The sequence below is a fragment of the Diabrotica undecimpunctata genome, chromosome 2, assembly GCF_040954645.1.
Source record: "Diabrotica undecimpunctata isolate CICGRU chromosome 2, icDiaUnde3, whole genome shotgun sequence".
In the NCBI taxonomy this organism is placed as follows: Eukaryota; Metazoa; Arthropoda; class Insecta; order Coleoptera; family Chrysomelidae; genus Diabrotica; species Diabrotica undecimpunctata.
The window spans coordinates 162,333,945-162,356,213 of NC_092804.1; the positions used below are offsets into that span (position 1 = coordinate 162,333,945).

General features: G+C 33.7%; 1 protein-coding gene across 7 annotated transcripts in view; it reads left to right on the plus strand.

The window, feature by feature from the left end:
- scrib (scribble planar cell polarity protein) overlaps positions 1-22,269 on the plus strand; it is a 417,253-nt gene that overhangs the window by 360,555 nt on the left and 34,429 nt on the right. For all 7 annotated transcript variants that reach the window (XR_011950110.1, XM_072523901.1, XM_072523904.1 and 4 more), the window contains 6 exons: positions 3,057-3,167; positions 6,299-6,478; positions 14,904-15,105; positions 15,235-15,425; positions 15,524-15,655; positions 18,653-18,793. Coding sequence is in view for 6 of the 7 variants with exons in the window: in XM_072523901.1 (XP_072380002.1) it covers positions 3,057-3,167; positions 6,299-6,478; positions 14,904-15,105; positions 15,235-15,425; positions 15,524-15,655; positions 18,653-18,793 (957 nt within the window). In the remaining variant the exon portion in view is untranslated. The remainder of the gene's footprint in view (positions 1-3,056; positions 3,168-6,298; positions 6,479-14,903; positions 15,106-15,234; positions 15,426-15,523; positions 15,656-18,652; positions 18,794-22,269) is intronic.

Consider the following 22,269-nt stretch of genomic DNA (forward strand, 5'->3'; position numbering starts at 1 on the left):
CGGAGCTGTAATAATGAACATATTAGAAAATAAATACATCTAATGATATGGAATTTGACTGCCTCAAAAGAGCCAAGACGACCGATAGAGTCTCAAATAGTCCTGCCAAATTGATGAAAGAGTACAAATAATTGAGAACATTTCTATTTTAATCAATGAAATATTAATAGTTATTCCTATTATTTTATAAACTTGTCTTCTGGTCTCTAATTTAAAAAATACAGTAGCGTTATAATTTGTAAAGAGTAATAAGTCATCTTCACTATTTTAAGGTAGCACTTTATTTATATAACGATTATTATATTATAATAGTATTACAAGAATTTACACGATAAATCATTGCCACCAGCTGAACTCTGAAATTTGGTTCTACTTAGAATATAGTTAGTTTTAGGACTTTAATCCTTTGGCACCGTATTCAGTAAACTAAGCTACGTATATTTCTTGAGTATATACTTACAAATTATTATAAACAGAAATTTGGATTTATTTTACAATAATTACTTTTTTAGTTGTTTGGTAACAAGTCATATTTATTGCGTATATTTTCTTTCTGAATCGGTAGTTATATTGTATACAAAGAAAAGCTGTTGTATAAAGGCCTATCGTATCTCATCAGTGACGTTTCGTATTCACTTGGTCTTGGTTCAGATCACTTTCGATATATTCTAAAGTCTATTTACAGGTATCCTTCTGATGAAGCTTGAAGGCAAAGGTTTAGCAGGGAATATGGAATTGTATGTTGTAGATAAAGGGGTCGTTGGATCGCGTAGACCTGAAAGATGTTTTGTGTATACCCTACATCAATGTTTGTAGCTTTGGGATAGGTTTTAAGCACTTTACTTAAACCTTTACGTCGAAAATCAGTGGCCCTCTGACTACCCTAGAGAACCTACTGCGAAGTCAAAGATACAATTAAATCGCTAAAGAGAAATAAATCCCCAGGCATTGATTCAATACCAGGTGAAATATTACAGTTACTATGTAACAAAGGATTACATATCATCCATTCTATCTTTGTTGCTGTTTGAATTCAGGAAAATGGCCATCTGATTGGTGTACCTCAATTTATATCTCGCTACACAAAAAAGGAACTACGAGTAGATGTGAAAACTACCGCACACTGTCACTAATAATACATGCTAGTAAAATCTTGTTGCATATCATCAAAAACAGATTAAAAACCTATCTACATTACCAAATACCTCAGGAACAAGCCGGGTTTGTAAAGGGTAAAGGTGCACGGAAACAAATCCTGAGCTTGAGACAACTCATTGAAAAGTCTAGAGAATTTCAAGTACCTATGATTATTTGCTTCGTTGACTACCAAAAGGCATTTGATTGTGTAAGTTGGATAAATCTGTGGTCCGTTTTAATAGAAATGGGCACACCAATGCACCTGGTGACACTTATTAAAAATCTACGATTAAGCAACAGTACGACTAGATCAGAAGTTCTCAAACCAATTCAAGACCGAGAGAGGTGTTAGACAAAGATGATGTGTTTGGGGAACTGAAAACGTTTCGGGGAGAAGATCAAGAGGACGATCACCAACTAGATTGTCCGACCAAATTAAGAATTCAGCTGGAAACTTATTCTGCGAAGCTCTCAGAGCAGCTGAAGATCGAGACCAATGGAGAAAAATTGTTAGGAATATTGGAAGAAATCACGATCCTCAGTAATGGGGAAATGACAAGAGAGAGAGAGAGAGGTACGTCGCTACGCAGCTCGTGCTGGCCCACAGGATCTTTTTCGGATCTGGCTGAGCTTCATTGCGGGTTCGCTCACTATTCTCAGTAGTTTCTCTTTATCTTAGGAGATTCTGCATAAATAAGTCTATTTTGTGCATCTTAGGCATATACTTAGGGAAATATGTATTCGAGAATATCTAATGTATTTATTACAAGAAATGTATGTAAATAGTACCACCAATGTAAGAGTTAATAACGTGCATTTGAAAAACTTCAACTTGATTTTGTTTCAAATTATTTTCCAATTCTCCCATTCTAGCAAATATTGCAAACTTGTAGAACGGGCAAAATGTGATACACAGAAATACGAAAATGTCACTGATGAGAGTAGATAAATCTTAATAGTTCGAACGATATTATTAATTTATGTACCAAGTTACGAAACCAACGTCAGTAAGTCGCAAATATATCTATCTAAAAGAAAATGAAGATTTATGTATCTTTAAAATGCGAATCACCTAGTATAACATCGTACGACGAAGAAATAATAATAAACTTGATGAAGAGGGAACATTAAAACAACTGTAAAGGAGTAACTTTGGATGAAATAAAAAAATGATAGTATTCATTCCGAAACAAACCTTTAACTTTGCAACTGCAGTGAACATGTGTGGATACAAAAACAAATTGGAACAATTTAATTAAAGTACAAAAGAAAGTAAATGGAATGGACCATGTATTATATGAACTATAAAGTGCATAATCCCAATTTAGTACCTGAATAGACATAGTAAAAGAAAAAAATACAGTAACCATAAAATACAGACCATAAAATATTCACAAATAATGTCTTCTGATATCTAGATTTTATTCTAATAATATATTGATAATCCAATATAGGAAGAGAAAGACCTTATATTAGTTGGAATAATATAATCTTAAGAAAAATACTGAAACAAGATAACCAAAGAAAAACCACTACACGGAGAAGTAATAGAAACAAAAACATTGTGTCCACTAATGGATAGATAATATTTTACAGTACGTTTAACGTTGCAATGTTAATCATCAAATACGAAATGTTTTGTTAGTTGTGTTTGTGGAAAAAGTAGGAGTGAAACGCGAAACTCACAGGTAGAAAATACATTCAGTATATCATCTGTATCTAAGACTAGATAGATCAGGAAAAACGAAGAACATACATTGTAACTTGGTGTATAAAACAAAAGACCCCTCTATGATTATAGTTAAATCACTGTTAATGAATACAATATAAATATTTTGAGAAATTTGTTGCTATATTATTTTATAGGCAAGAATTTACTTTTGGACACATATTTGATAATTTACTTTTTGTATTTTCAGGATGTTACGTTAAGTAAATTAGGAGGATCCTTAGGTTTCAGTATTATAGGAGGTACAGATCATTCCAGTATTCCATTCGGATCCAAGGAACCAGGCATTTTCATCTCACATGTAAGTAAAATTTTTCTTCTTGCGCGTATGTTCTTTGCTTCCGATCACATACGCTATAAATGAATGTAGCGAATTGATGAACTTCCAATATCTTTTCATCTAAACAACAAATGGAATTGCATCTGAAATAATTCTTATTAAATCTTAAATCTTATTAAATCTATTAATTGGCAATAGAAAATTGCATCTGAAATAATTCCTGGTTATTAATTGGCAAAATATTTGGTTGCCATAATTTTTTGAAATTTAATGTAAACTGATAAAACCCGGAAAAATCTTGACACCACAGTTAAACCAAAAATACTAGAGAAAACGCAGCTACGAAAAGAATGGCAGATATCGAGATACGCACGCGATAAAGCAAAACTAGACAGAGGTACCTAAGATCTAACAAAGTCACTAAATAATATCAAAAACAAAGGTATTCAGGATTACCTAGGTTCTCTTGCAGCCTCTGAAGATAAAGACTACTCACTTTGGAACAAAGCAAAAAAGCCAAAACAACCACAACAATATTGTCCTTCAATAAGAGACATGCAGGGTAAATGGGCCAGAGATAACAAAGAAAAAGCTGTAGCCTTTGCTGAACACCTAGTAAAAGTTTTTGAACCGAACGAACCAGATCTCAACGACAATCCTAGCGCTATTCATAATTACTTATATGCCCCTCTGCAACTAGACTTACTGATTAGAAACTTCACGCTTACCGAAGTGAGAAATATAATTGTGAAAAATATAAACCCAAAAAGAGCCCCAGGGTTTGATCTGGTAACAGGCAAGTTATTGCAAGAATGTACAAATATCTGCAACGCATTTTCAACGCCATCATCAGAACAGGCTACTTTTCGAGCCAATGAAAAATTTCACAGATTGTCTTGACACCAAAACCTAAAAAAACCAGAAGAGCTAAAATCATATAGACCTATAAGTTTGTTGCAGATTCTATCAAATGTATTTGAAAAGCTTCTATTGATAAAATTGATTCCACTTAGAAAAAACTAAACTTATTCCGGACCACCAATTCGGCTTCAGGTTAAGCATGGGACAATTGAACAGGTCCACAGAATAGTAAAACAAATCTCCCATGCGCTGGAAAGTAAATCCTACCTTTCAGCGGCCTTCTTAGACGTCAGTCAAGCCTTCGATAAGGTTTGTTATTAAGGCCTACTTTATAAGATAAAGAAACAATTGCCATATCCTTTCTTTCCACTTATAAAATCAGATACACACTTTCTGGTAAAGTAGCACGATGAATACACTCAGCTCCACCCTATTAGAGCAGGTGTACTGCAAGGAAGTCTACTAGGATCTATTTTATTCCTAATGTACACTGCAACCTCCCATCCAGCAGCAACACACAAGTTGCTACTTTTGCAGACGACGCCGCAATACAAAAAAAAACTAAATAAAATAGAAATTTGGCTAAAAAAATGGCGAACTAGAGTAAATGAGACCAAGTCAACAGATGTAACCTTCACAAGGAAACGAGATGAATGCCCACTAGTCACACTCAATGGCAAGCAATAAAGTAAGGCAAACGAGACAAAATACCTAACATCTGATAATAAACTGCTTATATGCAAGGCGATCATCAAGCCCATCTGCATATATAGTGTTCAGCTATGGGGCACCGCTAACAATAATTATAATCTTGCAATCCTCCAACGCTTTCAAAATAAACTGTTATAATGTTGTATTATACATTGTATTTTTAATTGGAGTTAATAAAAAAACAATTAATGTAAACTCACACTAACGTAAGTTCATTTATGAAAATATACTAATTATTTTCTTTTATAATATTTTTAAGATTATCTTTGTGGATTTTCTTCCTGGATACGAGATTCCAGCGCTTCTTCTTGTCGATTGTGCCAAATTTGTCTTGACATTACTTTTTAATCTGTCCGTGTCATATCAACTGCATTGTTTAATTTTTGATTATTTCATCATTATTTTTTAATATGACCACAGAATACACCACTCAACAAGAAGCGAAAACCTTTGGCGGTACCTTTGATGTTCGTAGAACAGAAATTTCGGAGGGAGAATGACAGTTAAACTACTCAGTACACTAAAAAAAGTAATGAAGAAATCGTTCAAAACAGTAGTAAAGTTATAGTTACACTGAGAAACAAAGTAATTATTAAAACTAAGTAATGGTTTTTAAGTAGATCTGTTTTGTGTAAATTGTATTTTTTCTGTAAAATTTAATATAACCCATATATCAATTCCGTACTGATAAGTAAAAAGGTCTTAAGTCAAAAATATCGATTTGTTTTTTTGTAACAAATTTTAAAAGTATTTGAGAGTTTATTTCAAAATAGAGATGAAAATCAGTCGATTTCGATTACTTTTTATCGATTTTTTAAGGTATTAAAATATGTATAACAGTATTATTCTTTTATTACTATTATTTATATATTTATACTTTTTTATATTGTTATACTTTTTTTAAGGTACATATTAAAATATGTATATGTATATACAAAAATATGTATAATAGTGTTTTCTATTTTCTATTAAACAACACACACGAAACAACACTTCTCAATACGTAAACAAACTTCAGTTACTTCATCGCTGAACAGAATATTCTTCTGAAAATAAGATCGGCAGCAATTTTCTTTTAGACCCATTTGCCGAATATACTCACGCTGGGTGATTGTGAGACTTCAATTCTTGCAATAGTTGGATTTTGTAAGGGTTTTTAATGCAAATTTGTGAGTAATGTTACAAGTAGCGTTTTTAGGCGTCAATCTCATGATGAGATTGCCAACAATACTGAATCTAGGTACACTTTAGACTCACTATATTTTGTTTGATTTATTTTTATTCGGTTTTGGTTAATTTTGATATTGGATAAATATATTTTTTAATTATTATAGAAAGGAAGATAATCCCTTTTGTAAAATTGAAGCTACATCATGTTTCTGTTTCATCAAAAGTCGTTTCAAAATAATAATAAAAGTTAAAATTAGGTTAATTTTCGAAACTTGCAAACGTATTTTGAAACCAGCTGTTATTGGAAAGACGAAAGCGTAAGGAAAGTAGCTTCAATTCTACTGTTATATTAACTACAAAAATAAAACGCCACAAGGAAATGGCTTACTAAAAATGATTTTTTATTGTAGTTGGTTCCTGGTGGTATAGCTGCTAAAAGTGGTAAACTCAAAGTTGGCGACCGGATTTTAAAAGTCAATGGCACAGACGTGACTCATGCTACCCATCAAGAGGCCGTCATGGAGCTTCTAAGACCTGGAGACCAAATTTCGCTTACAATCAGGCACGATCCATTGCCCGAAGGTTATCAGGTAAATAAAACTTTTTATTAGTTATTTTACGTTGTTTTTAATTGTTAGTGAATGCAGCACTCATTGTGAACACAGTGGTTTAAAACCCAATACTTAAATCAAAATATTGCTTACGCTGCCCAATGAAATGCCTAGGGCTTCCACTAAATCTCTTTCAGTCACTCGAGGATTTTCCAATACGATATCCTGTATTTTTCTACGATAATGGTGTTGGTTTTTTTTTGAGCATCCTTGACGTGGATCGTCTTCAAGGCTTGTACGACCACGTTTAAATTCAGCAACCCATCTTTCTACTGTACTAATTAAAGCTGAAAAGGCCCTTACAGCAGATATTTTTATGAATTTGTTGAAACATCTTTTGATTTAAGGGTGTTTATTATAGAATGCATTTGTTGCCTGCAATGATTCTAGCTGTAATTTCTCCTTGTGTGTTTTTATCGTCTGTGATTTATCATTATCATCATTAAACTTTACAGTCCCTCGGGTTTACTGCTAACGTCATGGCGTTTAAAACCCTATTCTTGGGTGATATGTATTATTGCTCCGTCATTTATAGCTTGTGCATCTTTACTAATTGTTATTATTGCTTCCAAATATTTAAATTTTCTAACTCTTTCAAAATTGTCTCCTATTGACACAGTTTGCCCTATTCTATCAAGTGTCTTATTCACTTGTCTTGTAACACACATGTATTTTGTTTTGTCTTCATTAATGCTCAATACCATTTTACTGGCCTTTCTCCATTGTCGTTTCAAATAAATATCTTTTCCAAACGATCGTATAAAATTACTGCCAAGATAGCGTAATTTTAAAAATAAGATTACAATAGGAAGTTACAATGAAATTTAAAAAATCTGTATTCCAGTCTTCTTCTTCTTCTTCTTCTTCTTCTTCTTCCTTCTTGTATGTAGGCTTTACAGCCTGTTTCTTCTTCAATATTGGCCTCCTAAATTGTTTAAATTGTCGACCATTTTTTTCTTGGTCTGCCAATACTTCTTCGTCCATTTGGTGACTTAGCTCGTGCTATTCGTACTATACTATCCTCTGCCATTCTACTAATGTATTCGTTTCGTTCCTGTTTCCGTTTCGTCACTCATCCATTGATGCCTTCTATATTGCATGCTTTTCTTATGTTTTCACTTCTCTCCCTATCCAACAGACTTTTCCCTGATATTCGTCGAGTATTTTCATCTCTGTTGTTTCTAGTAGTCGTCTTATTTTAGATGTGTTATGTCTTGTCTTTCTGCTTTATAGATTCTTGTTTTTGTGTCTTGTTAGGTGTTCGTTCTTCCACATTGTGTCATTAAAAGATCCCGCCCGTGTTTTAGAAGCTCGTTGGTTATTCTGTCTGGTCCTGGTGACTTTCTATTTTTGAGCGAAGTTATGGCTATCTCTACTTCCTGAAAACTGATTTCTATTTCGTGTCTTCCAGTCTACACAAGTTATTTTTATCTAAAAAAAAATAGCATGCTATTTGTTATAAGTTATAATTATCAATATAGTTGGGTCTTTTAAAAATTAATTTGGGTCTGTTAAAAATTAATATGTTAATATTATTTTTTACAAGCAACTTATGATCTCATACGTTAGTCCAAGGGTAAGTTAAAACAATTACTTCAATAATTAACGTAGATATTGTTTATTTCTGTCTGTTTGAATGTGTTTTTTTTTAGGAATTGCTTTTACTGTTTTTCGTATATAGATATTTTTATTATTATTTCCTATAATTTATAATTTTCATTGTTTGTTTACAATTATTATACCAATTATTAAATTAGATTAATTACTATTAAATCTAGAATAAAAACTGCAGGAAACATGTTATTAAAACTGAAGAATTTGCAACCTTAACATACATACCTAATGCAACGATGCTACGTTTTCTCCACACTGATACATGATTGGAAAATACGGAGAATTCAAAAAACAAAACTACTTTGAGAAATGTTGCTGTAGAAAAATACGCAGTCATAATGCACGGATAGAGGAACGAATATAGATGTTACAGTAATCAAAGACTATGTGAATTCAAAAAGTATTAAAATTAGGAAATTTCAATATTTGGGTCATACAATCAAGGGAACTGTATGACCAGTCAAGGGGTCGAGAAGAATAGGAAATGAAGCTGAAATAATATTGACTATCAAAAGAAGAAAACTTAACTACTTAGGCCATGTTTTGAGAGGGCAAAGATACTCATTATTGCAGCTTATTATGCAAGACAAAATTCGAGGAAAGCGAAATAGGGGAAGACGAAGAATATCGTGGCTTAACAACTTGAGGGAATGATTTGAATGCAGTAGTGCAGAACTATTTAGAGCGGCAGTCAACAACGTCCGCATAGCCATGATGATTTCCAACCTTCAATGGAAGATGGAACTTAAAGAAGAAGTTAAGGGGGACAAATATGCATTACACATATATACAGGTTGAGACATGGCTGTTAAGAAAAGAAAAGAAATGTGAAAATTGTTATGCGAATCGCTACTTTGGGTAGGATTAAGGCATAGAATAAAACAAATTTAGAAATCATCGATTATTTATCTTAAAATATAGTTCTTTGGCTATTTTATTACAAATATTTAGGTCAAATATAATTTATATATAGAATTTTCTATTCAATTTCACTATCCTCGATATCCTCTTCACTTTCCTATTCGGAGTCACCATCTAAATCAATTATAATAGTATCTGTTATTGTGTAAATGTAAACTCATCAAAAAGTTATCACATAACAAACTGTTGAACATTTCTAATATTAAAATATGTAGTTTGTGCCAAATATTGTTTGAGAGATGTCAGTAAAGAGGTGGTAACGAGGCAATCGCAAAATTGCATGGCCATGTTGTGTTAAAATATATATTTCAATAGTTTTAAATGTTGACTTATTGAGTTTAACAGTATAATATAAAACAAACTTTATCATACTAGGTATGTTGAAGTAAATATTTTTAGACGTTAATCAGTCTATCATATTTGGTGCTTAATCTTTTTGAACAATATGAGAAACAGCATTGTCAATTACTAGCACAGATTTTGGAAGCAAGTTAGAAATTAATTTGTCTGCGTTGTCTAAGTCGTTTTTAAGTTGTTTTCCATGTTTAGTTTTGTGGGCGATAATAAAGAATAATTGTTACCTATAACTATTTCATGTTTTTTCCTTGACAATTTTTCGGATATTTCTTTCGAAAAAACCGGTCGCAGTAATGACTCAATCATACATCCTATTAATAGGAATTTTAAGCTGAAGTTTTTTCTTCCTCCATGTATTGGAGACATTGTTGTAGTATTATTATCACTTGAGCACAATAGAATGTAAAAAAAGTTTTTTTAACGGTGCGAATTATTTGCGCGATTATGGGGCGGTACTTATGCCAGCCAGCCATGTTTCATTCTATGTACTGTATTTAGATTGATTATGCAAAGGAAGATTTATGAAAGGAACACATGGAATCTTCTAGTTGAGAAATCAACTGCTTCTAATGGGATTAAAATAGCAATAATAATTTTCAATGATCTCCAATTAGAGAAAATCCTGCAGGGAAGAAAAGATCATTATAGCAAATCATATTAAAATTGTAACACAAATAATTGTTGCAATGCCGTCTTTTTGAAACGCCACTGTATTCTCATTGTACATTCCCATGTATCATTCTCCCAAATTGTAAAACAGATGCGTTGAGTGTAACTGCTACAATTCATTTACGGGACTTATAGATGTTCGAATAAAATCAGAACCGTAATTTTACAATCACGAGTTATTTATTGATTCTTCCATTCTGGTTGACCATAGAAGTACGAGGTTTGTTAAAAAATTGTTGACCATTCAAATTTCGCTGGTAGGTTCATTCGATTTCTGTTTTTTTTTATTTTGTTGGTATACGTGCCACTGAAATATGTAGACTTTATCAGCCATTTTGTATTTTTAGTTTGTTTTTGATAGATATAAAGGTTAGATGTGCTATGGTGTACTACCGAAGAAACAGCGTCAAAGAATCTGTATTAAATTTTGCGTGACAATGCGTTTGCGTGGAGTTTGAGTCTACTTTAAGCAAAATAATGTATATAACTCCTCTTCAGAGAAGGCGAGAAGATATTAATGACACTGGACGCCCTAGCATGTCAACAACCAAAGAAAACATTCAAAAATGGGGAAAATTCTGACTTTATCTTTTGTACCACTGACTTTCATTTTGGTGTTAGCGCAGTGTTATCTCTATGTTAGAGCTCTATATCTATCTAAGGTGACGCCCAGGTACTTCGAGGCTCTAGCGGCGTTCTTCTCCATGTGCCGTGCAGTTTTAGGGATGCCTGTATATTAGGAGATGAAAGGGTTTTCGCAGGATTTGGGAAGTGTTGGTTCTGACCGTAGTATATAAAATGGATGGTGTCGTTCGGTATTGGTTGGTCATTAGTGTAGAGGTTCAAAAGAGTTTAGGCCAGAACACCTGCTCCTCCCATCCTGGAGCTCCACAAAGAATATGAAGTTCGCTAGAAGACCCCTGGTTGCCAACGTCAGCTGCGAGTGAGTGTCGTAAGCGGCGGAGAGGTCTATGAACGCTACACCCGTTATTTACGGTTTTAGTAGCCATTTTCGATAAATTGTGATAAGATGTTCCACGCAGCTGAAAGGGGATTCTGTATCGATGTTGTAGTGATAAATATGACAAAATAATCCCTGAAATGCTACATAATATTCGAGAAAATTTGAAACAAAGATGTTATTACTACAATTTTTATTATATATGTGTGTATTTTCCCCGAATAGTATTAAATGAAACTCTTTTGAAATATTTTATATGTATATAAACATTTCTAGTATTTTAAAATTGTTTTTATCATCTCTTGGTTCTTAATCTTATCCTGACTACAGAAGATTGACGTCACCTCGTATACAACTAAACCAAGTTTGGAACACGTCTCTTTGAACGACATTACCTCTTCGCAGAGCTTTTCCCACTGTAATTAAAACAGCAATCTTGCTTTACCTTATATTACCCTTTATACCACTTGCGGTGAACGGTAAACATTAAAATTAATTAACAACGGACAAAGATCGTGGTGTTTTGGCGAATAATAGGGCACAATAGACTATAAAATAATGTTTACGATCTAGGAAACGTTGCAACTTTATGTTTGCGATATCATAATGAAAATTGCTTTTTCTGTTACTAATAGCCAAAGAAGTGGGTTGTTGCTTTCTTTATTTAAATCGAAATTATGTACGGTGAATTGTTTGTTCGCGTGTCCCATCTCGTTAGGATGATTAAGATAAATTGTGGAAATATCGCTGTGGTCTTATTTTTCGCAGCTATTAGTATACAACCAATTAAAATATTCACTAAACTCTAAAATATTTTTAAAAAGGGTTAAAATAACAACTTTCTACATAAATTATACTGCGCTTCATTAAAAAGTCACCTAAAATTTTTGGCATTTTTTAATTTTTAAGAACCCTACAAGAAATTGAATGACATTAGATGTTTGTGTAATGTTTAAAAATATGTTCTAAAGCAGTATGCAATCATTTTTTGAATAAAAAATGTCAAAAAAACCTTCTCTCAAAATGATGATTTTTATGGAAATTTTAAAAATTAACATCGTAAATTTTTTCTCTTTTTTTATGAAAATTACAATAAAGTCGGGATTTTTACTATTCAACGCTCCTCTATTAATAAACACGAGATCTGTACGTTTTGATGCGACCGTCTGAACCATAAAAACCATCCTGGACTCATCACTAAACAAAACATTTTTTTAATCTTCTATCGTCCAATGCTCGTGGTCGGCGTTGTCGATATGCTGCTGTTAACAAAGGTCTTGTTTCTGGGCAGCGAGACCTTATACCAAATTCCTTCAACCTTCTTCTTATATTAGAAGTGCTTAATGTTCAGCCGTGAGCATTTTGAAAACGGTGTTAGATTGCTTTAGCCGTAAAGAATCAATTTTGCAAAGAAGTGCGTTGTAAAGGACGGTCTTCTCTGGCCGTCGCGATTCTTCTCGCGCCTGATCCGGGTCGTCGTTCGTAAGATCCAGTCTCTATGAATCGTTGGTATGTATTTTAGACCATACAACGACGGACTCCAAGCTGTCTGGCCACTTCCCTTGACTCATTTCATTATCAATCAAAGTAACAATTTGAACAGATCTAGCAAATCTCTCAGCCATAGTTTTAAATTTAAAAATTACACAAGTTTGCTCTGTGAACAACAACTGTACATTAATAAAAGATTTTTGGAAAACAGAACAACCATATTCCAAGAAAAACAACGGACAAACAACACGTACATTCTCCAAAGTCCTAAAACTGATATTAATGTTGCAAACTTATTACCCTTAATTGACCTGTCGGCACCCAGTGGCGGTGCTTAAAAGAGTTTCTGCATTGTGGGAGTTTATTTACAATAGAATAAATTGCATAAACTTAAAATTATTGAAAAATTCCCATAAAATTCTAGGTGGTCTCTTTTTAATGCCGCGCGGTGTATTTTCAAACCCGTTGCCGTTATTATGTACGGAGTTTTGCCCTAAGTGTCTACTTATATACCAATTTTAACACTTGTTTTCACTTATGTCATATAGACGATGGTTGTTGTCGTATATATAGGGTGTGCTAAAAGACGCGAGATTTTCGAATGTTTCGCGAAATTTACATCGAATTAAAAAAATGGAAAACACGCGTTCAATATTTTTTAAAAATCTATCGAATTACACCGCACCACACCTCCTGGGGGTCGCTTTTGTTGTAAGAAGAAGATGAGATATTAGTTAATCTTACAATTTAAAAAAAAAATCAATAAAGTAAACAAATTATTTTAAATCATTTAGCGAAAGGCATTCATTATGTCGTATGGTCGGACCATCCTCCGAGGTATTCGGAGATTCTTGATGACTTCCGACCGCCGCTCTAGAGGAGAAATGAAGGTTTTTCGCCCCCATCCTCTTGCTCGTGGAGTTTATGTGTATTTGACTCCTCAGTCAGCGAGAAGCTCACCGGAGGCTCTGTGGTCAGCAATAGGCCACCGCCAATGCAGAATGCTTTAAACAGGTCGAGTTTTCTTACGTGAATAATATATATTTGTCTTACATGGATAATTTGTCTAATATTCTGAGCAGGGTGCATGCCTTGAATCTCACAGAGATTCCGCCCCTTCACGCCTCAACGTGTGGCCAAGTTCACACTCCTCGAGATATATAGGAACTTTGACAGTGTGTTAACTGTTTACGGCCCTTCACTCCGTACCGCCACCTCTCGCAAAATAATCCTCCCATCGAGGCTTTTATTATTTCTGTCTAATGGTTTTGGCGACGAAGTGCTTCTTCAGCTCGGCCACCGATTGAGGAGTAATTTTAAGTCCACCTGGGGCTTTTATTTACTCCTAACCGTCGGTAGTATAGTGGAACGATGTGTCAGTTCGACAGGATCTGAAATAGCTTTAAGACAACCTGTCGTTTACTATTTCAAAGATCGATGTCTATCCGGACAGGGAGCGTTCTCTCCGAGCTGTTAGCTGACTTCCGCGAGGTAATTATAAGTCCCATGACGGACTTTTCTTAACCTCGACAAAAGGTAGACCAACAGTCAACAACACCGATTCCTATATTTCTTGTTGGTTTTAATAATTTGTAGCCAACAAAGCTTCGTGTTTATTCAAACACCAAAGAGCTTTTGGAATCATCTTCGAAGCGAAGTCTTCTTAAATCGAAGAAATATTCACTCAGGTAATAATAAACGCAGAAATAGTTAAAAAGGCACTCGGCCAACAAGGTCTAGCTGGGGTCAATATCTAGACCAACTTTATTCCGATCGGAAGATGCGCTGACTTTTTATGCATTTCTTGTTTGCAACTCTGTAGTGATCTTCCGTCGGAAGGCCAATAACAACGTAGTTAATAAAACTGTTATTGGCTGGCCAGAGTGGCAATCTTTGCTCTGGTTGGCCGCTCGGGCGACAATTTATGCAAGCGCTCTCACTTTTGTTGTTATTTTTATTACTGAATATTATTTCGGTTTATGTCAAAATTTACCTGAGTTTGAATGTAACCGACAGCAAAAAAGACAGCGGGGTTTTCCGTCAGCGGAATTTTCCGTCACCGACTACAACCGAACTTAACAAACCGCCTACTTATAATTATTCGCACTAAATATGAACCGAGGTCGGCTGCGTCGGTTTGCGCTGACGGAGCCTCTTACGAAACCGCAACTTTAAATTGTAAAATGTCTTATGTCAATTAAAATATGATCGATTTGAATTTTTATGAATCCATCCAGGTTGGATTATAGATATTTGTGTAATTAGTCAAAAGAGTAGAACAATCGGTGGCATCAATAATAATTTGTTTTCAATCTTTGATGTCAGATTAATTAAAATATACATTTTTTGAGTGTAGAGTGAGATAAACTGAATAATTTTTTGTTTTTTCAGGAATTGTTTATCGAAAAAACAGATAATGAAAAACTTGGCATGCACATAAAGGGTGGTCTTCAGGGTCAGCGCGGTAATCCTCTGGACAGATCGGACGAAGGAATTTTCGTATCGAAAATCAACTCTGTAGGGGCAGCAAGGCGAGACGGAAGACTCAAAGCTGGCATGAGATTATTAGAAGTTAATGGAAAGTCATTATTAGGTACATATATCTTCATATTACACTCACTACATACATAGATATTTTCGAAATTTTAATTCGAAATGAGATGAAAAAATCTAAATGTAGAATGTATCCGTTTTCTAATGTTACAGTGTTGTTTTGTTGTAGGTGCAACTCATCAAGAAGCTGTTAATGCTTTAAGAGCTTGTGGAAACATGATTCACATGGTAGTTTGTAAAGGATATGATAAGGGTGATATAGACAGAGCAGTCCATGAGGGCAGATTGACAAGAGGAGGGTCTGTTAGCAGTCGTTCACAGAGCGTCAGCTCTTTAGATGTTCCAGAAGACGACCAACAGGTTAGCAAAAACATAATTTTTGATACATAGTTCATATTGTTTATATTTTTTATATAACACAACTTTTTTAACTTAATCCCAATTTTTTATTGTTTTAGGACTTAAAAGTAAAAGCTGAATTGCTTCAGTTAGACAAGGATGAAGTTGAGAAGCGATTGCAGCCGATCCATCAAGAAGAAGAGGAGGAATTTTCTTTAGTAGAAGCAAAACCGCCTTCTCCTGCGGATAAGGTAAATTACAAATAATCTGACGGCATATTCAACTTTCGTTTTTCTTAACCACTCATTTATATTTTTTCAAATTTTCAAATGTGTCTCAAAGTATATCGTGGTTTTTCCTCTTTAAACATTTTATTTACTTATCTGTAATACGCCTCTGCAGAGCGGGTAAGCACTTCACTGTGATCCTGATAGATTATATGTATACATACTTCAGGAATTTAGCACCTGTCTGCACGACAGGCCAAGAAAACTAGGTTCAAATCCTAACAATATGATGAGTGAACTGCAAATTCGTTCATTATATCCCCACTACCTACCATCCAGAATAGGTCAACGTGGTAGGTTATTGGCCAATGTCCCCGAATGAATTTTCAAAATAGAGAAGTAAAGCTCAGGTGGATTTCCTGTATATAGAAAACTTATTAAAAGTATTGTGGAAATATAAAACAGAAACATATAAAATACGGATCAAATTATAATTTGATAATAATTATAAAAGCTTATAAAATACGGATCAAAAAAATTACACCGGATGATACAATGGATATTTCAGAAAGCCATAAATGGAGAACAGCTCCCAAAGGAATGTACGGATGCATATATGACATCTATATTTAAGAAAGGAAATAGAAAACGATGCGAAAACTACAGAGGAATAAGCTTAATATCATCAATAGGAAGATTATATGGGAAGATACTGCGAGAAAAGATAGAGCAAGCAATAAAAGGCAAAATCGGGAGGATCAGGCAGGTTTCACGGCAAGAAGATCATGCATAGACCACATATACACACTGGAACAACTGTTGGAAAAGAAAAAAGCAAAAAATAAAGATATGCATTTGTGGACCTGAGAAAGACGTCTGACTCTGTACCAAGGTCAGAACTATGGGAGGCAATGTTCAAATTAGAAATACAGACGGAACTCATAGAAGCTACAAAAGCTCTGTAAATAAAGTGTCCATTAAAATGGAAACAAGAATCATAGGAGACTTCACCACAACAAAAGGGCTCCTGCAGGGTTGTTCCACGTCTCCATCCCTATTCAAAATATACTTAGAGACAGCCTTGACTACATGGAAAAGAAAATGCGAAGGCATGGGAGTACTGGTACGGAACGAATACCTATATACGTTAAGCTTTGCAGACGATTAAGTAGTGATTGCACAAAACCAAGACGACCTCAGCTACATGATAAAGAAACTACAAGAAGAATATACCAAGGCTGGCCTAGATATTAACCTCGCGAAAACAGAGTACCTATCTACAAGTGAAAAAGATATAGAAGATCTACAGATTGATGACAATGTAACAATCAAAGGAAAGGATAAATTCAAATACTTGAGGGTGATAATCACGAAAAAGGCAACAACAGAGGAAGAAATTACACAAAGATTAGGACAGACAAGAACAGCAATCCGACAATTTAACTCAGTATGGTGGGATAGACACCTAAATATGAAGACAAAAACACAGATTTATAAAACAGTGCGAAATATTATGACATATGGGGCTGAAAATTGGATTATAAATAAGAAAAACAGCAGTAAGATAGTAGCAACAGAGATGGAATGCCTGCGAAGATGCTGCAGAGTAACAAGAATGGATAGGCGAAGTAATGACGAAATAAATCAAAGAATATCAATGGAAACAGACATACTAACATATATAGAACAAAAAAGACTAAAGTGGTATGGACATGTAAGAAGAACTAGCGACCGCAGATGGATAAAGAGAATAACCGAATGGAGCCCCATAAGGAGGAAAAGAGGACGACCCCGAAAATCCTGGAGGAACGAAGTAGACGACGCCACGAGTAAGAGGGGCCTAAACGATGGAGAATGGAACAACAGAGAGAGATGGAAACGGTTGAGCGAGGGAAGGCAGTGTAGAATACCTGAATAAAACAGAAACAGAAGAAGTAGCCAGTGTTATTTTAAAATCGAAAAAAGCTAAATGAAATGGAGACATTACTGTATGTAGTGGAAGCGTAGACCCTGAACTGAACGCGGCAACAATTAAGAAACTGAAAGCATTTGAATTGTGGCTATACTGGTAAATCCTGAAAATATCATGTAACAAACAATGAAGTCATCAGAAGAATGCATAAGAGTACGGAAATAATAGAAACCATCAAAACCAGAAAGTTGGTGTACCTGGGATATGCTATGCATGGCGAAAGATATTACATGCTTCAGTTAGGTAAAATGTAGGGAAGGAGAAGAATCTCATGGCTGCGCAACTCGAGGGAATGGTATAGATAGCCATCATTAACTTATACAATATTTGTAGTGAAAATAATTACTTGTAGATTGCTATTGGCGAAAACATTTTTTTCGTCTGCGTGCCAGCGAAGACTATAGTTATTAGAAATTTTGGAAAATAATGGAAAAAACAGAACGCCTACTTATACATTTTGATTAAATTTTTGCAATGCTTCTTCTTGTAAATCGCATATTTTATAAACTTTATTTCCAACAATTATTTATAATATTGAAATCGCAAACATTAGTTTGTATTTTGAGAACGATTTCCGAAGTGGAAATTGAAACGTCAATAAACGTATTTTAACCTTTAATTGTGGCTTATTCCCATTTAAATAGTAGTTAACGGAAGATATACATCAGAAGTCATTTCAGCGACAACTCGGAACTAACTTTAATTTACTAAGTTTAATTTACTATTTCTTTTATAAGTTCGGGCAAAACTAATTAAATTTTGAGAGCGGCATTATTAAGACGCTCTCAGTTACATTTTTTTAAGAAGGGAGTATACAGTATACATAATATCAGTTGATTCTCATGGAAAAATCTTGACACTTTTAACTGATTTACGCTCAGAACTAATTTATAACTATTCTGTTTTTGTCCATTGTTTCAGCATCTGTTCTCATTCCCTTTCAGTGAGTTTCTACTATTTATACGTTTAAGATGTTGAATCTCCTTCGATCAATACAGTTGTAAAAATGTATTTCGAAGCGGAAAAATCACAAATTGTTTCTTTTTCAGGTTTTGGACGTGGTAAGAGCAGTAGAGACTCTAGCACATGGTCCTATGGAAAATTCAGTTCCTCCGAAGTCTCCTAATTCGGAACTAAAAACTACTACAATAGTTATGAGCAAACATACGCTAGCACCTCAACCTACCACTGTAAGTACCTTATATGGGGTTTGATTGTTTACCTAGGGAATGTTAGGCGTTTTTGTGCTTTTGTGTTTTTGTACATATCAATCATAGTATCACATGGATTATTAAGATAAAACTATGCCTGTAAATAGAGCCTTAAGACTAAACCTAAAACTAACAAAAATTTAACATATATAAACACAGCCAACAGCGAATTAAATAATCTCTACAAAAAATGTGTAATTTTTTTGCTGCAATACCTATTGGCACCTTTAGATCGTGATTTTGTGACTTTCAAGTTGGTGTAGCTATTTTTTTGGTGTCAACACTCAATTTTATATCGTACTCCAATGAAAATATAGGTACTTTTGGAAAGCATAATATGGTATATTAAATATGGCGCCATATAGATATTTCTTACACATAGTAAAAGTTGGACGCTGATAATTATGGATTGACTTCTGGTTTTTACATCCTAAATCATTTTGTGTACATATCAACTGTTTATGAAACAGTAATAAGGTGAGGAAAAAATTTCATTTAATATTGAAAAACATTCAATTATCGTATATTTAATTGTTTAGGATTCGCTAAGGATTTCTTCTTAGTTGAGGAGACATGTCGTGGAATGCAAATTTTAGATTCCCCATGTCTCTATTAACATCTTTATCAACGTCTGTTTTGCCTTGCAGTTTTTAGAAGGCTCAGATTAAAGAAATCTGAATTGTGTTTCGAAACTATTTTACGAAATTATTATCAGATGTCGCTATTGCGTCCATATCGAAGCCATTTTATTGTTGCTTCTTAAAGACAGAAAAGATTTATTTTTCACGTTGAGAAAGCCTATGAATATCTGTTCTGACGAGCCCTATTAGGGCGAAATACGTATAAACAGATACATAGACACTTTGGACGTGAAATCAAATCTTGACTGTCTTTTTCATTTTAATTGTTTTACTCTATTGTTTAACGAATATTTGGCAATTTTTTGCAAATAATTGAAAACAGAAAATTTTAATTCACAAGGAAAATACAATTCCTGTAGTTGGCTGTATACCATGAATCATAAAAACTTTTATATTAAAAATACTTCATAAAAGGTATAAAGATTATAAAATTGTCCTTTCGGGTTAGATCACAGACCGCTTTCGGAAAATTCCCAGAAAATTTGACTCTCTGAAATCTCTAATAAAGTATATTTTTGAACACCAACTTTCTTTATGTATTTTTAAGGTAGCCATAAAAATCAATAAAGTTTTCATCTTTAGTAGAAACCCTGCTTTGGTAAACTTTATTGAAATGGGAATATCTTGTAATCTATGTGATATTTTAAGGGTTTTCACACCTTACATTTTTGCATGCTTTTTTATTATTTTTTTTTATCGTACAGGTGAGTCTTTTGTTTGTCTATATAGCATCAAATATATTGCTTTTTCCCCGATTTAAACTCAACTAATGGCTTGACTATTGACAATAATTGTTAAAAAATACTGTAACATTGTATAGAAACAACTACCTACCATATTAAAATATTAAACCAACTGAATAGCTTGTATTATTGACCCCTTATAGCTGGCATGTATATGTATACGGGACTGCTATGGGACATAACCTCTAATATACTAAAAACATCTCCAAATATTTCAGTAAATATATAATTAATGTTTCAACCATAGCTTGATTTTGAATTCGTTCGCAATCGACTTCAGCAGCTGTAGCGATCGACCATTTGGACAGCGCTGGCCCACGCTACGCTCATGATATATTATGTCCCGCGGAGTTAAGAGGGCGACAGAAACGTATTCACATTTGAAAAGTTTGGCCAATGAGATTGGACTTAAGTTAAACATGCAAAACACAAAATACTACACAGACAAGAGCGAAGAGAACCAAAAATCAAAGTTAAAGTAGAGGACGATGCTGAAACAGTAAAGAGCTTCACATATCTCGGAGTCTAATTAAATAGAGATGGAACAGAAGAAGCCGAAATTTAAAAAAGAAAAAATGAATCGCTGATATGTGTTTCAGAAGCGTACATCGAAAATTAAATATTAAGGTCTGTAAAACCATCATTAAACCAATATGTTATTGATGAAGAAGATTGAAGAAGAAAACTCAAAAAGAGAATTAGAAGTTTTCGAAAGAATGGTAGATTGCTGAGAAGAGATCTAGATGGTAAAATATTAGGCAGAAGACCAGAAGTAATTAATTTTCTGAAAGTGGGAACTTGGTGGCTGGAGCTGCGGAACCTCCTACATATATTAGCCGCAGAAATTATAGGTCTAATTCACTACAGCCACATTGATATACAGCCAGAGAAATTTAATGGGGTTTTTTAGGCTTTAAAAGAAGCTTAGGATCGACTTCTCATACGATCACTGGATCTAAGCATGTCTAGAAGACTATTGGCAATCTTAGTGGTAGAGCAGGTGGAATGGACAATTCACCAATGAAATCTGCAATATTTTGCAATTTTTATCTTTATTATCAATGTTGAATTTTATTTTTAAAATCATTTGAGTTAGCATTTATTTATAAAACATAATTTTAAAAAAGTATTACTTATATTTTGTTCCATCTTGATTAAATCTATTTATCCAGTTCAAAAAACACGAAATGTATGTAGTAAAACCATTTAGTTGAATTCTTATTCAGACTTTGAGGTTACGTTTCACATTCGGTTCCCTATAGCATGTCTGGCATGAATTGGTGTACAAAAAAACTAAAAAAGGAATCAAAAAACAAAAAACTGTAATTTCTTTTTGCAGATTAATCGGCAAAGAAAACCATAACGTTTACCGATAATGAGTGAAGTTTTATTTTGATTTTATTTAACTTGTAAGTTTGTGTGGGTGTTCGTGAACGAAGAAAAAAATTGTAATAAAAAAGTGGTGCTCATAATTCTTAAGTACATTATATTTTTTTTCAATAAATTAATCCAATTTATAAGACGGAATTAAGTTATTTTTGTAGATAATAGTTTTGCAGTTGGGAAGAATTTAAAATAACTAAAAAAGCAATGTAAAATCATTGGAAAATTCTAAAAATGACTGGTCGTGATTTAGTTGTTGGACAGTTTTAATTAAGTTATAGAAGAGACACCTCATCCGGTGAGTCATCAAAAATTGGGTGCATCAATGCGTTTTACCAATAAGTTGAAATAATTATCAGTTTTTATTTGTTGCAATATTATGAAACAACTTTGTACATATCGAAAAATGTTCTGCAGAGGGAATAATCTATGTAGACGCTCAAAATTTTTAAAAACGAGAGTTTGTGAGTTAAAATTGCTCCATAAACAAAAGATGTATTGCAAATTTCAGCGGAAAACAAGTTTTTAAATGATTCTTGGTATCTTTTCAACGATTAATAAAGTTATACGAGACTTCCGCTAAAAGTGAATTTTTACGACCTTAAATGATTTGCAAAAAAAAATTAGCGATCGGTCTAATAGTTTTTACAAAATTCTATTTTTTTTTTTCAGATTTTATATAAACTTG